Raw genomic sequence first — 16735 nt, 5'->3', positions numbered from 1 at the left:
TGTGGCAACTGTGTTGCATGTAAATTTACTATTGAGTGTAAGGAATTTATCTTTGGCAAAATCAAAATGGAGTTAAAACATTTCTCTAACTGCAACACTTGCAATGCAATCCATGCCATACTATGTCCTTGCGATAAAATCTATCTTGGTCAGGCAACACAAAAAGCACGATTAAGGATTTGCCAACAACGCAGCAGACTACACTGCAGAACACCGAATGCCCCCTTTGTGGAACACTTCTTGGCGTCTGGACACAGCGAGGATGACATTCGCTGGACCATCATCAGTGTCATCAAGTCACCTCCAAGGGGCACCGACCTGTTGCAGCTCCTTAACAAGGAGGAACTCAAGTGGATTTTATGAACTGGAAGCATACATAATGGACTTAACCGTCTTAAGGACTGGACCAAATTAATATAAATTTGCAATCTGGTTCCACCTATTATGTGACCGTGGTTCTCTCTGTATAAACGAACAATTGTCGTGCAAGCCCTTTATGCTTCTTTTCAATGCTTTTTAGGTCTCGCCTACGCAGCGCGCATGCGCTACTTAAGAGGGCCTTTAGCTGTCGCGCTGCTCATTTTCAAGCACACACTTGTGCTTGTGGCGGCATCCACCTTGCGGGAGCGAGCAGGGGTGCACCACAAGCACGAGTGCAGTGCTTGAAAATGAGCAGACTGCGCACGCACCACTTCCGGGCTTGTTTAGGTTGAGCCTAGTTTTTTTTTACCCCTGCTCCCTGTATACCCCTCTCCTCCTCCCAGTGCTCGTTAAGTATGCAGAATGGGCACTGCATCTTTCCTAGGGTCTCCCCTTCTGAGCTGCCCTTTCTCTGCAGCTGATCCTTATGAGCGGCTGCAGCCTGGGAGCGCTCTGCACGATGACAGTCGGGCAGCCCAGGTCCAATCACGGGGCTTCCCTGTGCACTGTCCCAGGATTGCTGCGTTCCTGCTCCCTCCTTCGGCGAACCAGGGGTGCCCCCAGTGCAGCCAGGGACCTCCACCACACCTCCTAGGGAAACTTTCTAACTTTGTGGCGTCCTGTTTATATCTGTCCCAGTGAAGCCCGCAGCCATGCTGCTCCCATCCATGCTTCTCTTTAGGGATTTTTATGTCTGAGTGAGAGGACGTGTGCAGCTGAGCAGGAGGATTGCTGGTGGGAGCCCAAAAACTTTACCGCGTGCTGCTACCAAGAACTCCTCGGCTCCTCGCGGATACGCCTCCCAAATGAATGGCTTGCACAGCAGCCTGGCTGCTCACGTTCTATGGGATAAGCCTACCTGATGCACAGCAGCCAGTGGACACGTGCGGGATGAGATTAGCGCAGCACTTGCAATCTCACACTCTAATTCAAAACATCACAGGCAGGATTGGTGATATAGGCTAATTTACAGCACTTATATATCGCTTTGTACCTCTGAGGAGACCTGGGTGCTTCTTTGGTCTTTTGAAGTTAGTCAGTATTGTGTGATCCTGGACACATTTGTCAATCCCTTTGTTGTGTATCCTCTCCCTTGTTCTGACCAAATGTAGGAGGCTTAAGAACACAAGCATTGGCATAGCCAATAGGTCTTGCCTTTGGGACCTGCTGCATAACTAAATACTTATAAGGTCCCAAAGGCAGGACCTATTGGCTACGCCAATGCTTGTTTCAGTTGTTCCCTGTGATGTGTTTTTATGCTCTGTGACTCTACCTAATCGTGTGCTTTCATTGTTCCACACGTTATTTCCTATCACTCCATCATTCCCCCTCTCCCTGTATCCTTTTCTTTTGCACCCATTCTAAACTTTTGGCGTACTCTTTATTAAGTATCTCCCCACTTCCAATCCATCAGGAGCCCAATTGGTTCCACATTCACCTACCTTAATCTTCCTGGCCCAGTATGGCCGCCGTTTAGATGCAACCCTCCTCCGGTCACATGACCTTGTTATCCTATCAGCCTTCAGCTCCCAATCACGCCTGCGGTTCATGCCGGCAAGAAGCACGCCCATGCTGCAGTGTCCTCACTACTAGGTAAGCTCTTTCCCAAGCCCGTACGCACTCTGCGGTTGAGACTCTCGCACTCTGTCTTAATGTAGACCTTCTTTCCATCCCAACAGGCCAATTCTGAACTAACCCTCCTAATTGATGTAATGACCGTGCATGCAGCGCCATCTCTAACAAACTATTGAAGGTTTGACCACACCAGGTCTGGACGCTCTATACGCCCCAGCCTGGGCCGCACCCGCCCCCGTGGAGTATCCATGCCGCTCCCTTCTGGACATTAGGTAGGCCTACCTAGCTTCACAGCTTGGTTCTCTCTCCCACGAGTGCAGAAGTGTCATGTCTCCACACTTATGACTCCTCGTCATTGCGCGCTTTTAATCACCACTTAACTTTTATTCACCACGTAACTGTAACAATGGATTTCATAACAAGACCGGAGGCTACATTATGCAAAGTCTTTTATTGCAGACCCAAGCAGCCGCATACATCACAATAGACTAAGCTCTAAAACAGAACAATGGCAACACATAAAGCCATGCCGCGCTTAAGTCACACTCAATTTTGGTTGTGTCTCAGGCACTGCGCGTCCTGCTTCTTCTTTCAATTTTAATTCTAAATTTAATATACACTCAACTGGTTGATTTTTACTGCTTAAGCGCCGTTCCCCCTGCACTTCTACTTTCTAATTTTTACAGTTCATGTCTGCCCTAAGCACGCCTCAATTTTCACTTACTGGGTTTCGCATACTCGATTTCACACTAGTAACAAGCATTTGCAATGCAATAGGTCTCGCATTATTTAAGTTTGAGCTATTATTATTGTAAATGGCAATGTTTTTTGCTTTATGCTATAGTTTTCTTATGTACATAAAAAGCTACATATAAAGTATTTGTTGTTAAAATTATTTATGCAGTATTTAAATTTGTTTGCATAAAAGAATTTTTTTTTGCAGTAGTTACATTTTGTTTTTATAAAAAGGGACATATAAAATATGTTGCATATTGACATATAATGATGCAGCCCACCTATGACTTATGCAGCAGCAAAATGGCGTCTTCTGCATGATTATAGCCCCTCCCCTCCACATAATTCATCACTTGCCAAATAATGTATCACTTGCCACATAATTCATCGCTTGCCACATAATTTATCACTTGCCACATAATTCATGACACATAATTTATCACTTGCCACATAATGTATCACTTGCCACATAATTCATCGCTTGCCACATAATGTATCACTGCCACATAATTCATCGCTTGCCACATAATGTATCACTTGCCACATAATTCATCGCTTGCCACATAATGTATCACTTGCCACATAATTCATCGCTTGCCACATAATGTATCACTTGCCACATAATTCATCGCTTGCCACATAATGTATCACTTGCCACATAATTCATGACACATAATTTATCACTTGCCACATAATTTATCACTAGCAAAATAATTTATCACTTGCCACATAATGTATCACTTGCCACATAATTCATCGCTTGCCACATAATTTATCACTGCAGGCACAGCCGCACAGTGCTAACACGGGACTTTAAATTGCCAAAACTAAGTCCGCGTTTGTGTGCACTGCATGCAGCAGCAGCCTGCAGTTACCGCAGCTAGTGATTAGTGAAGCAGGTCACACTGTCACAGAGGCTGCCGCATAGCTGCCAAGGTTTCAGAGTGCTGTGTGTGACATTTTCATAATTTCAGTGTAATTATGAGTGCCATTTGAAAGACTTTGAGTGACACTTTCTTGCGAGCCAAATCAAGCAATGAAGATAAGATAAAACATATAAATATCAGAAAGTACACCCGTCTGAGCAACGAGAAACTTTAATACCTTAACTGCTGCAAAGTACCAGAAATGGAACGGCACTAACATAGTGCCCTTATAATCTGAAGTGGCATTTGAGCTCCATTGCACTGACTGGTGATTGCTTGCCTATGATGCAATTTAGAGGAAGACTGCAAACAGCAGAAAACCGTCATGTAGAGATGGCAGGTAATGGAACATCCACCAAAAACTGATGGCTACAAAATCTGTCTTACCTCTCAGCACCCCCCAGTCCCGCCCCTCCTCATTCAGAGGTTGGGTACCGTACATCGGTGTGTTCGATCATGATTGTGAATTGTGGAGTAGCTCCATCGTCACTGAAGCCTAGCAGGAGTGGTGTGGGGCATCAGCTGCTAGCCTGCTACAATTTGGTATGGCATTACGTAAGAAGGCAAAACAAATCTGTTGTTTTTTTCTGCATACACGATGCAGAACATGGTGGTGCTGGTCATGGAAAAATGATCAGTGGCTGCTGACTTTGGCACTGGGAGCCAGGTTCCAAACTCGACTAACCGGCCCAAAATATTGTGATTCTGGGAAAATAATTTAATTTCCACGTGCCAAACAGCTAATGAACTTGACCTTGTAATGAAACTGTGGCGCTAGAATAACCCTTCAATTATACCATCGGGTCACCTTCGCGCCATATAAAAAACACTGCAAAAGAAAGCACGCCCTGGGACTAACTTTCCAGTATGTGTGGAACCCTGGCTGAATACTGGACTGAATAAGGCCCTGCCCTGCCTGAAACCTCCTTCGCACTATTTGTCTTGTGAAAAACCCGGGTGGCACAGAACGTTGGGGAACACTGAAAAATGTAAATTAAGTACTCACGTAGTTTGAGAGGTGAAGTAAAACTGCACGCAGCTTCAGGGTCAGCGATACCAGGTCCTCGACGCTCCAGTAGCTTGTCTGAATGAGGGCGTATTTAGTTTATAATTTTGAAATAGTAAGGGCGGCTGCAATAATTCGGCGGGGAGTAAATTAACAACTGAGCAACAGGCAAGGCGATAGCCCGGGTCAGTGCGAGGTGCCTGCAGCAGTATTGTGAACGGCGCCATGATTCAATTTGCGGCGCCACCAGCAAAACGGCCAGCAGTGAGGGGCGGCACCTTCCTCAAACTCCGCGCATTCTAGTCTTTGGTTCATGACGTCAGGCGTCAGAGCCGTGCCGCGGGTGAATGTTCCCGCAGCCCGGCTCGAACAGGAAGCCAGGCAACCTGTGTTGGGACGGGGGCGGGGCCGCAAAACGACAGGAAGCAGACGGGAGCCTACCCCGCGCTCCTGTGCCCGTCAGCCGGAAGATTGCCGGAAGATTTGCCTCGTGGAGAGCCCCGCCTGCTACTAGGATGACCCGCTGCCTGCCGAAGGAGAGAGGGAAGGAGAGAGGGACACACTAAAAGAACTCGGTGAGTGGGGTGTGAGGGGGGGAGCGGACATGTGCGCGCGCGCGCGTGTGTGTGTCTGTCTGTGTGCCTGTGTGTGCGTGTGTGCCTGCGCGTGTGTCTGTGTGTGTGTATGTATGCATGCATGCGTGCGTGTGTAAAAAAATCCGATGACTGGTGGGGGGGGGTTGCAAAGTGAAAGTAAGCAGCGCGTGTGTATGTGCGCATGCGTGAGTGCTGTGTATGCGTGTGCCAGTGATGTGCGCATGCGTGAATGTTGGTGCGCGTGCAAGCAGCTGAATCCAGCCGGGGAGAAGCGCGTGACAGATTTTTGTCCCTCATTCCCCCGTGTCAGCTCGCTATAGTCTCCGACCCTGGACTGACGCATCCTTCGGATGCTATTCCAGGGCGAGACCTAAAAAGGTTGCTCGTAGTTTGTCCATTTTCGCCTAACCTAACCCTGTGTCCCTCTCCCTTCTCTTATCTTCTTTCCCAAACTCTTGTCTTTGGAAATTACAGGCAAACGTACCCAGGCATGCTAATGTAAATGTCCTGATGATGATCCTCATATGTTTTGTAAGGATCGAAACGCCGTTGTATTAATGCACACAATATACACTTTTCAACTAAATATCGCTCATGTGTAATGTGTAATGGTGTCCCACTATATTTTGTTTGTAACATCAGTATGTGCTACATACAAACAACTTACTTTGCCTGAGCCTTTTTTGTTACACGTTGTTGATCCTATTTTGCTGAGTTAGATGCAGGCTTGTGGCCCACTTTAAATAGCCTTTGTTTATTTTTTTGGAAACTAATTGAATATTTAAGTATCTGTCCAGCTGGACAGCTTCAAATATAGTACCGATTGAGACTATATTAATTGTTTGATCATTCCTGTTTAGGGACCACTGTGTTTGAAACTGGTACCTGTAATAGTGGCAAAAGTGGTTGTTGCTTTCATCTCCGCTGTGCATGAACACCAATGTCACAGAAAGCGTTGGAAGCAGCATTTGTGTCAGGGAAGCACAATAGTGGAATAACACATGGAACTACCTTTTAGTTATTCACAGAAATGTATAACTGCTCAAAGAACACTCAAAGCCCCTCTCTGTATTCGTTTTTTTCTTGCTATATTGAGCTCTGGTTGACAACTAAAGATTTCCCCAAACAGACCTAAAAAAGACAAGCATTGGCAATGCCAATAGGCTTGGCTTTAAAGGAGTGGTGTACGGCAATGTGAAGCATTACGAGTGAATAGCATTTGAATTGCTATGTATTTGTGTGGAAGCAAGGAAATGTAGAATACTATTGGTGTAGGTTAAAAGGTCAGGTAACAGTTGAACTGTCAATCCAGACCTATACATTCACATAGGTTAATGACTGCCCTCCTCCCCTCTGTGCCGTTGTCAGAGAAAGACAAGAAATATGAATTATCTAGTTATCAAAGACGCTTTTACAGCATTACTATACCATGTGTGTGCCCCTGAATATTCAAGCCCCACAGCTGGATAAATAAACAAAATGAACACAGCTGTGTGACGGGCTAGCACTTTTTTGGTGGAAGCACACAACTTCTGGCCAATCAAAATATGTGCTGCTGACTGGCAACATGTGGGCAAAGCCTCACTTTAGTGGTGCTCACCTAATTGTCTAGTGACAGCTGCGCTGTCAAGCCAAACCATGAATCGGGGAAAAATCACTATGCAGAGATTTCACCTCTTCAACCCAGATTCTCATTAAAATGTAAGACCTCAGCAACATCATTATGCAGCACGTGATTCCTAAGCTATGGTACTCAGTCCCAAACAACATAGACTTTCTACCTTACCTTCTTTAACGTAGTCCTTAAAAACACATCTAACGATGTCACCTTAACAGTACCTAATCTAATGTCTCACTATGCTTTAATTTGCTATTGAACGGTGTTAGTACAGAGGCAAGATCAAATGAATGTGTTTTTCAGACTAGTCCGCAAAACAACAGAGATACGGTCTTATTGTTGAGGGGAAGGAAGTAAGTGAAAGAAAGGTAGAAGAACACACTTTGAAGAGAAGAAAGAGTGAATATTTTCATAGAGGGATATTAGAGGGTTATCAAACTACACGTCTAAAAGTTACTACACGTCTAAAAGTTAGTAATTGCAACTGTATGGCTCATTAACGCAGTCTTTCCTAACGCACGCAGAGGGCTGCGTTCTGCAGCTGTAAGGAGCCCAATGCAAAATATGAAAATTCTTAACAGCGCTGTTTGTGACTGCATGCCTGACGTACAAAGAAGTGGGAAAGATTTACTGCCTTCATGTACAGAGGTGTGTGTGTGTGTGTGTGTGTGTGTGTGTGTGTGTGTGTGTGTCCACGGGGTGGTGGAGGGGTTCCAAACCTCGGTTCGAACTCTCCGAGGGGCTGCTCGTGCTTGCATTATAGCTCTCTGTATGTAAAACACAGAGACCTGGTATCAAGCGACTGTTTCTTTAATAAAGGGGTTAATTCGCTCAAACCAGGGAGATGTGGAATTAATTTAAGTGCCTAGGAATAAAAGCAGGTTCCCTCTCTAGTGTCCTGGCTGCGTCGAGTGGTGTTATTCTAAGCGTGGTTCACATCCTGAGAAAGGATTGGCTGAGTTTCCTAGGTGGGATGAGAGGTGGGGGTGAACTGGTTTCCCGCATGAGCGGAGTGTGTGGTTCTCTGCATGGGAGAAGCAGCATGAATGCTTAGTTGTCGAAAACGAAGCCTTTTTTTTTAAATTGGGAAGGCATAAGAGTGTCTGTCTGGAAAAGGTACTCGGTTCTGAGACTGGAAGGGTGGGGTTTGCCTCCCTGCTGGTACAAGATATAATGCCCATCCGCGCAGGCCTTCCCAAATTGAGGCTGGGTATGCCGCTCTCACTGAAGCAGCTCTGCAGTTTCTTGACTGGGGCAAAAAGTGGACATTGAGGGGTCCTCGTAAAGATGACGAATAGAAAACTGCGAACTGGGGGATGCTGTGCTCTGCAGGCGACAGCAGAAAAAGCTGCGTCTCATCTTACAGCGCCGGCTGCTAAACAGCCGCGCCCGCCCTCCTTCCATCCCTCCTTCCTGCTCCATATGCACCACCAGCCTCCGTACTCACCCTGGCAGGCCAGTGAGGATAGCCCTTCATCTTGGCGAACACCAGCTCTCCAGACTTGTAGTCTCGGGGCCGCGGGCGCGCCATGTCTCTCCCTTGTAACTACCGGAACCCTACCTCACCGAAGCACCAACCAATCACAGGAAGGCTCGCGACGGCGAAGCAGTGCGCTCGCTCCCGGTCTGACAGACAGTCTTCCGTTGAGCCAGAGAAGCGATGACGGAATAACCAGCCCCGGGCTGGCAAACAAACAGCGGCCGATGCTGCCAACCAGAGAGAGCAGTGTCTGTTACGCTGTGAAAAAATCCACCTGTGCGTCCTTCCCTTAGTCCGACGACCGGATGCTCCGTCGACAATGGTGCGTGAAATAATGAACCCGTCACCTGTACACGTATTTGCGCGTTAAAGATACGTGTCCTTGTGGCCCTCGGTGTACGTCTAACACAGGCATCCTCGGAGCAGGGTTAACTCTAGGAATGCCACTTGCTATTCAAACTCTTCTTCATTCAACGACAGAAAATAGATATTTTTTCGGCATGTTCATTTCATAGGTGCACAGATTCTTGCAAAAGTACACATAACTGCCAATTTTTCAGGTTGCTTGTGTGACATTTCCATGGTTTCGGTGCCCTTATGAGTGACGTTAAACTGCTAAATGTGACACTTTCTCCTGAGTAAAACCAAGCAATGAAGTGCACTGAAAATAAATGACACCCTTTTGAGTAGAGTAGCTCTAAAATAAATTGAAACTTCTCAAATGAAAGGTCACTAACTTACAGCCTCTTTCTTAGAAGACCTTACTGTAAATCAATTGTTGAACCATTATTAATTACAATTATGATACGCTATGGGGAAACTGGCAGGGAGCCTGTTGAAATATATGCTTAACCTGGCAAGACATCAATCGTGGATCCACAGTATGCAATAGCAACAAGTAAGTTTTTGAAGCCTGAGATGTAATCAAATTGTAGAAACACCAGAACCAGGTTATTCCACATGGGGAAGCCTGATAATGAAAAATGCATGCAAGGAATATCCTTTCCTTTTTTCTTCTGTGCAGCAACCTCTTTTCCCTGTGCTCAATTATTGTTCTGTGTTGATGATGACTTGAACAATGGAAGGTCGAATTGCTGTCGACTAGACTTGTTCGGTCCTCACATTCTGTGGATCCATGAGGTTGTCAAGGGAATGGAACGGCGGAATTGAGGCGGTTGGAGACAGGTGGTGGATGTCGGTCGAGATGGATGCTGTTCACTCGTCCTGTCTACGTCATACTTAAAATGGCCTTTTCCACTTACCTAGAGCGTGTCCTTGTAGAGGCGATGAGGTGGACTGGGAAAGGAGTAGTCTCCCACGTGTTGCCTTTTCATTTTCTTTTGGATCTCCGAAGACTCACATCCGCATCTCTGCCCTGCTGTTTTGCCATCGGTACCGTTCCTGGCCTTGGAGTCTCCTTGGTCTTCCATATCCTCGAGGGGCCCTATCCAGGTACTTTCTTTCCATTTCCATTTCTGGGGCGACCAGTTGTGCGCGGTGTCTGTGTTCGAGCTCGTAGCCCCGCACTAGAGCATCAACAAGACGCCGACATCCTGACATCATTGGCCTCGTTTCCTGAGTCCATTTTAGTTGGAGTCTTTGTTTCTTGTCAGGCATATTAAATTTGGGCACCTGTTCTGTGACGTACTAAGTCCATCATCAATAAGTCTTTATTCTTCTTAACCAGCCATAAAAGAGTACAAAAAGGGCATTCAGTTCATCAACAACAGTAACATCGATTTCTAGCCTTGGACTAATGACCATACAATAACGTTACATACTTCACTAAAATGCCTTTGCTGGGTCAAACCTGATGGCTTCAAATGCCAACATAGAATAATTAAACAGAAACCTAAAAAACATCACAAAAGGAATCTATGAGCCATGTGAATTCCGAAGTTAAGGTGCTTTTCTAGTGGTCTTTATGGCAGCTGAATAGACCTCCAAAATTTCAAAGTTGATTAAAATCCTTCAAAAGTGCATATTACTAAAATTCAATAAAAACAACCTAGTATCAATTCATAACACCATTAGGATTTACAAAAAAAAAAAACATACAAAAACATTATCACAGCATATAAAAAGTTCAGAAAAATATATTAAAAACAATCAATAAAATACCAAGGACATGTTGTCTGTGAAAACAGTAGTTACAGTGAGACCACTCAGGGCATTCTTACTCATAACTTTTCCTAATAGCCAAAGATACTTTTCTATAATTGGCTACTGCAATACAAATGTCAAGGGTAGCCAGTGAGTGCAAGAATGTAAAACCATCAACATAGGTACAAGGGAGAATTTCCTTTAACAGTGGGATTAAAAATGTACTCCTTGCCGTTTTATATAAAGTCCAGAATAAGATAAAGTGCGTTGGCTGGTAAGATTATCACATGGACAAGGTGAGAGATCATTCGCCCAACCTCTCTGGCGTGGAAACGCCAGCAAAAAGTGCACAGTACTTAACCGAAATCTAGTTAAATAAAATCTAATCTGCAGATTAGTGGTGAATGTGAAATAATATTGCAATGGGGTAGGGGACAAGTGCATGGGATTAATCTCATCTTGGTGAGGATAACCCATTTTCCCCCTGAATGTAACGCCTCTTTGATAATGACTTTGGCGTTCAGTGGGATGCTTTCAGGACTATCATAGAAATGCCCCAATCCTATTTCATCATATTTATCTTTCATGAAACAAAGCCATGAGATATTTTAGAGAGTTGGCCAAGTTTTGACAATCTTTTATTATTTCTCGTGAGAACGTTAGTTCTTTAGATAGCCACATTTTCGCCCATAGGAGTAGAGGGGCTCAAGATATGCGATCCTTTGTATGCTCTAATCCCAATTCGTCATGACATAGGCAGTTAGTGGCACTAATAAGCGTCATCATATGCCTTTTAGTGAATTTATTTTGCACTATTTTTAGCTTGCGGGTATTGTGATGCCCACATGCCCCACGCCATATGTTGAAATCGAAAGGCATTTTGCTTTGTAAAGGGTGATTATTTCCCTAACAGGCTTATGGCCTCATTTGCATGCAAAGCGAAATAGCCCATCCACAGCCCGAGTTGCATGGTGGGCTCTTGCTGCCACAAGTGGGTCCCAACTTAGCTTATTGTTCAATAAGTTCCCCAGGTACATAACATTCTCAACCTTTTCTATTCTCTTGCCCTGAGCTACGAAAATCATAATATATGATATCATAATATATGATTTAATGAAATGTACTTTAAGATCAAGTGGCAACATAAAGTCAATAAAAGTATCCAGGGAATTCTGAAGGCCAATCGCTGTTGAGGACAATTGGCACCGTGTCATTAGCATAAGATAGCAAGGGGACCAATTTGCTGCCAATTTTGGGAAAATCAAGTTTCCTACTTTGGGGCCGACTCCGATGTCGGACGGACCTGAGTCCGTCCAACATCAGCCAGGAGCTGTAACCGACCGACCTGCTGTCGTTGGTAACAGCCCTGCTAGTACGATGCAATACAAGCATGCATTCCGAGCGGAATGCATGCCTGCATTGCTGAAAGCAGGGGGGCAGTTCATCCCTGCACCTTGTGGCCGGCACCCCAAGGTGCCTGACACCGGGTGCAAAGATCAATGGAGGGGCACCATAGGTGCCCCCAGGCTGCCACCCGGCAGCCTCACACCCATGGGGACCCTGCTGGCCCCCAGAGACAGCTTCCGACTGCCTTTTCGTGCCAGACACACCGGCACGAAAAGGCTGTGAAAAGGCTGCCATCGTACTCCCTCGGTCGTAAAGAGACGACAGGGGAGTACTGAGGGATTTGCGGACAAGCTCGTCCGCAATCCAGAAATCCGAGTCTGATTCCTTTCGGACCAAGCCCATCGGAATGGCTCAGTTGGAAACGAATCCGTCCGACACTGACCGATTCGGTCGGAAGGGCTCCGAACATGGTTCGAAGCCCTTCCGGCCGAAATCGGAATTGGCCCCTTAGTAGGGAAGCCTCCAGCTGGTTTGTGTATATTAAAAACAGAAAAGGGGCAAGGATGCACCCTTGATGGGCACCCTCTGTTGCAGCAATTTGCTCAGTTTTTTCCCCTTGGGTGCCGTATCTTATGGAGACTGAAGTATTAAAATGTAGCCTACGGATGAGCGACACCGGTACTTGTTCCACACCCAAACTTTCCAGCATATCCCATAGTTTCTCCCGGTTAGCAGTGTCAAAGGCTCTAGGCAAATCCATTAAGGCCAGGTGGATCAAGCCCTTCCTGGGCTTCACTTTTTTGTTGATAATTAAGGACAAATTAAGGCATTGCTCGGTCGGGCCAAGCCCCCTCCTGAAACCATATTGCGTATTGGATATAATTCCTGTGGTGGTTGCCCAGGTCTCAAAACGGGCAAGGAGAACTCTACTCAAAACCTTAGCTGTGGCATCAATAAGCGAAATTGGCCTGTAACAAGCCGGGTCACTTCAATTACCGTTTTTAAAAACGGGGTCCACTATTGCTTCCTTTCAGGATGCAGGCAATAGGCCAGTAATAGTAAGTCCAAGGGGTCGCTCACTACTTATCCTACCAGCGTGTAGCCCCAAAGCGTTGTGGTCCTTGAAGTCAGCATCAGCGAGTGCGCCTCTGCCTGGGTCTTAAGGAAAAAATCAGTCGCGTTGGCCATCCCTGGACACGTGTTTCGAGGTTGTTGCCTCTCGTCAGCAGGGAGTAGGAATGTATATAGGGGTGCTGCGTAGGCTGCCAAAAATATGTTCAGGTCTGGTACCGCTCGTGGCACGCAGGAGCGTAACCCGGGCTCGTCAGCCCCACCGGCTCAAGGGAGCCTGAATGTAAAAGTAAGTCCAAGGGGTCGCTCACTACTTATCCTACCAGTGTGTAGCCCCAAAGCGTTGTGGTCCTTGAAGTCAGCATCAGCGAGTGCGCCTCTGCCTGGGTCTTGAGGAAAAAATCAGTCGCGTTGGCCATCCCTGGACACGTGTTTCGAGGTTGTTGCCTCTCGTCAGCAGGGAGTAGGAATGTATATAGGGATGCTGCGTAGGCTGCCAAAAATATCTTCAGGTCTGGTACCGCTCGTGGCACGCAGGAGCGTAACCCGGGCTCGTCAGCCCCACCGGCTCAAGGGAGCCTGAATGTAAAAGTAAGTCCAAGGGGTCGCTCACTACTTATCCTACCAGCGTGTAGCCCCAAAGCGTTGTGGTCCTTGAAGTCAGCATCAGCGAGTGCGCCTCTGCCTGGGTCTTGAGGAAAAAATCAGTCGCGTTGGCCATCCCTGGACACGTGTTTCGAGGTTGTTGCCTCTCGTCAGCAGGGAGTAGGAATGTATATAGGGGTGCTGCGTAGGCTGCCAAAAATATCTTCAGGTCTGGTACCGCTCGTGGCACGCAGGAGCGTAACCCGGGCTCGTCAGCCCCACCGGCTCAAGGGAGCCTGAATGTAAAAGTAAGTCCAAGGGGTCGCTCACTACTTATCCTACCAGCGTGTAGCCCCAAAGCGTTGTGGTCCTTGAAGTCAGCATCAGCGAGTGCGCCTCTGCCTGGGTCTTGAGGAAAAAATCAGTCGCGTTGGCCATCCCTGGACACGTGTTTCGAGGTTGTTGCCTCTCGTCAGCAGGGAGTAGGAATGTATATAGGGGTGCTGCGTAGGCTGCCAAAAATATCTTCAGGTCTGGTACCGCTCGTGGCACGCAGGAGCGTAACCCGGGCTCGTCAGCCCCACCGGCTCAAGGGAGCCTGAATGTAAAAGTAAGTCCAAGGGGTCGCTCACTACTTATCCTACCAGCGTGAAGCCCCAAAGCATTGTGGTGCTTGAAGTCAGCATCAGCGAGTGCGCCTCTGCCTGGGTCTTGAGGAAAAAAATCAGTCGCGTTGGCCATCCCTGGACACGTGTTTCGAGGTTGTTGCCTCTCGTCAGCAGGGAGTAGGAATGTATATAGGGGTGCTGCGTAGGCTGCCAAAAATATCTTCAGGTCTGGTACCGCTCGTGGCACGCAGGAGCGTAACCCGGGCTCGTCAGCCCCACCGGCTCAAGGGAGCCTGAATGTAAAAGTAAGTCCAAGGGGTCGCTCACTACTTTTCCTACCAGCGTGTAGCCCCAAAGCGTTGTGGTCCTTGAAGTCAGCATCAGCGAGTGCGCCTCTGCCTGGGTCTTGAGGAAAAAATCAGTCGCGTTGGCCATCCCTGGACACGTGTTTCGAGGTTGTTGCCTCTCGTCAGCAGGGAGTAGGAATGTATATAGGGGTGCTGCGTAGGCTGCCAAAAATATCTTCAGGTCTGGTACCGCTCGTAGCACGCAGGAGCGTCACCCGGGCTCGTCAGCCCCACCGGCTCAAGGGAGCCTGAATGTAAAAGTAAGTCCAAGGGGTCGCTCACTACTTATCCTACCAGCGTGTAGCCCCAAAGCGTTGTGGTCCTTGAAGTCAGCATCAGCGAGTGCGCCTCTGCCTGGGTCTTGAGGAAAAAATCAGTCGCGTTGGCCATCCCTGGACACGTGTTTCCAGGTTGTTGCCTCTCGTCAGCAGGGAGTAGGAATGTATATAGGGGTGCTGCGTAGGCTGCCAAAAATATCTTCAGGTCTGGTACCGCTCGTGGCACGCAGGAGCGTAACCCGGGCTCGTCAGCCCCACCGGCTCAAGGGAGCCTGAATGTAAAAGTAAGTCCAAGGGGTCGCTCACTACTTATCCTACCAGCGTGTAGCCCCAAAGCGTTGTGGTCCTTGAAGTCAGCATCAGCGAGTGCGCCTCTGCCTGGGTCTTGAGGAAAAAATCAGTCGCGTTGGCCATCCCTGGACACGTGTTTCGAGGTTGTTGCCTCTCGTCAGCAGGGAGTAGGAATGTATATAGGGGTGCTGCGTAGGCTGCCAAAAATATCTTCAGGTCTGGTACCGCTCGTGGCACGCAGGAGCGTAACCCGGGCTCGTCAGCCCCACCGGCTCAAGGGAGCCTGAATGTAAAAGTAAGTCCAAGGAGTCGCTCACTACTTATCCTACCAGCGTGTAGCCCCAAAGCGTTGTGGTCCTTGAAGTCAGCATCAGCGAGTGCGCCTCTGCCTGGGTCTTGAGGAAAAAATCAGTCGCGTTGGCCATCCCTGGACACGTGTTTCGAGGTTGTTGCCTCTCGTCAGCAGGGAGTAGGAATGTATATAGGGGTGCTGCGTAGGCTGCCAAAAATATCTTCAGGTCTGGTACCGCTCGTGGCACGCAGGAGCGTAACCCGGGCTCGTCAGCCCCACCGGCTCAAGGGAGCCTGAATGTAAAAGTAAGTCCAAGGGGTCGCTCACTACTTATCCTACCAGCGTGTAGCCCCAAAGCGTTGTGGTCCTTGAAGTCAGCATCAGCGAGTGCGCCTCTGCCTGGGTCTTGAGGAAAAAATCAGTCGCGTTGGCCATCCCTGGACACGTGTTTCGAGGTTGTTGCCTCTCGTCAGCAGGGAGTAGGAATGTATATAGGGGTGCTGCGTAGGCTGCCAAAAATATCTTCAGGTCTGGTACCACTCGTGGCACGCAGGAGCGTAACCCGGGCTCGTCAGCCCCACCGGCTCAAGGGAGCCTGAATGTAAAAGTAAGTCCAAGGGGTCGCTCACTACTTATCCTACCAGCGTGTAGCCCCAAAGCGTTGTGGTCCTTGAAGTCAGCATCAGCGAGTGCGCCTCTGCCTGGGTCTTGAGGAAAAAATCAGTCGCGTTGGCCATCCCTGGACACGTGTTTCCAGGTTGTTGCCTCTCGTCAGCAGGGAGTAGGAATGTATATATGGGTGCTGCGTAGGCTGCCAAAAATATCTTCAGGTCTGGTACCGCTCGTGGCACGCAGGAGCGTAACCCGGGCTCGTCAGCCCCACCGGCTCAAGGGAGCCTGAATGTAAAAGTAAGTCCAAGGGGTCGCTCACTACTTATCCTACCAGCGTGTAGCCCCAAAGCGTTGTGGTCCTTGAAGTCAGCATCAGCGAGTGCGCCTCTGCCTGGGTCTTGAGGAAAAAAATCAGTCGCGTTGGCCATCCCTGGACACGTGTTTCGAGGTTGTTGCCTCTCGTCAGCAGGGAGTAGGAATGTATATAGGGGTGCTGCGTAGGCTGCCAAAAATATCTTCAGGTCTGGTACCGCTCGTGGCACGCAGGAGCGTAACCCGGGCTCGTCAGCCCCACCGGCTCAAGGGAGCCTGAATGTAAAAGTAAGTCCAAGGGGTCGCTCACTACTTATCCTACCAGCGTGTAGCCCCAAAGCGTTGTGGTCCTTGAAGTCAGCATCAGCGAGTGCGCCTCTGCCTGGGTCTTGAGGAAAAAATCAGTCGCGTTGGCCATCCCTGGACACGTGTTTCGAGGTTGTTGCCTCTCGTCAGCAGGGAGTAGGAATGTATATAGGGGTGCTGCGTAGGCTGCCAAAAATATCTTCAGGTCTGGTACCGCTCGTGGCACG

General features: G+C 48.0%; 1 protein-coding gene across 1 annotated transcript in view; it reads right to left on the bottom strand.

Annotated features, from left to right (window-relative positions):
- HDGFL3 (HDGF like 3) overlaps positions 1-8477 on the bottom strand; it is a 264253-nt gene extending 255776 nt beyond the window's left edge. The window contains exon 1 of the mRNA XM_078684735.1: positions 8324-8477. Within this exon, the coding sequence (XP_078540861.1) occupies positions 8324-8407 (84 nt within the window). The 5' untranslated portion in view covers positions 8408-8477. The remainder of the gene's footprint in view (positions 1-8323) is intronic.
- Between the last annotated feature and the right edge of the window lie 8258 nt (positions 8478-16735).

Source organism: Lissotriton helveticus, chromosome 3_2 (assembly GCF_964261635.1).
Source record: "Lissotriton helveticus chromosome 3_2, aLisHel1.1, whole genome shotgun sequence".
NCBI classification, from domain to species: domain Eukaryota; kingdom Metazoa; phylum Chordata; class Amphibia; order Caudata; family Salamandridae; genus Lissotriton; species Lissotriton helveticus.
This window is presented reverse-complemented; position numbering and strand designations above follow the sequence as displayed.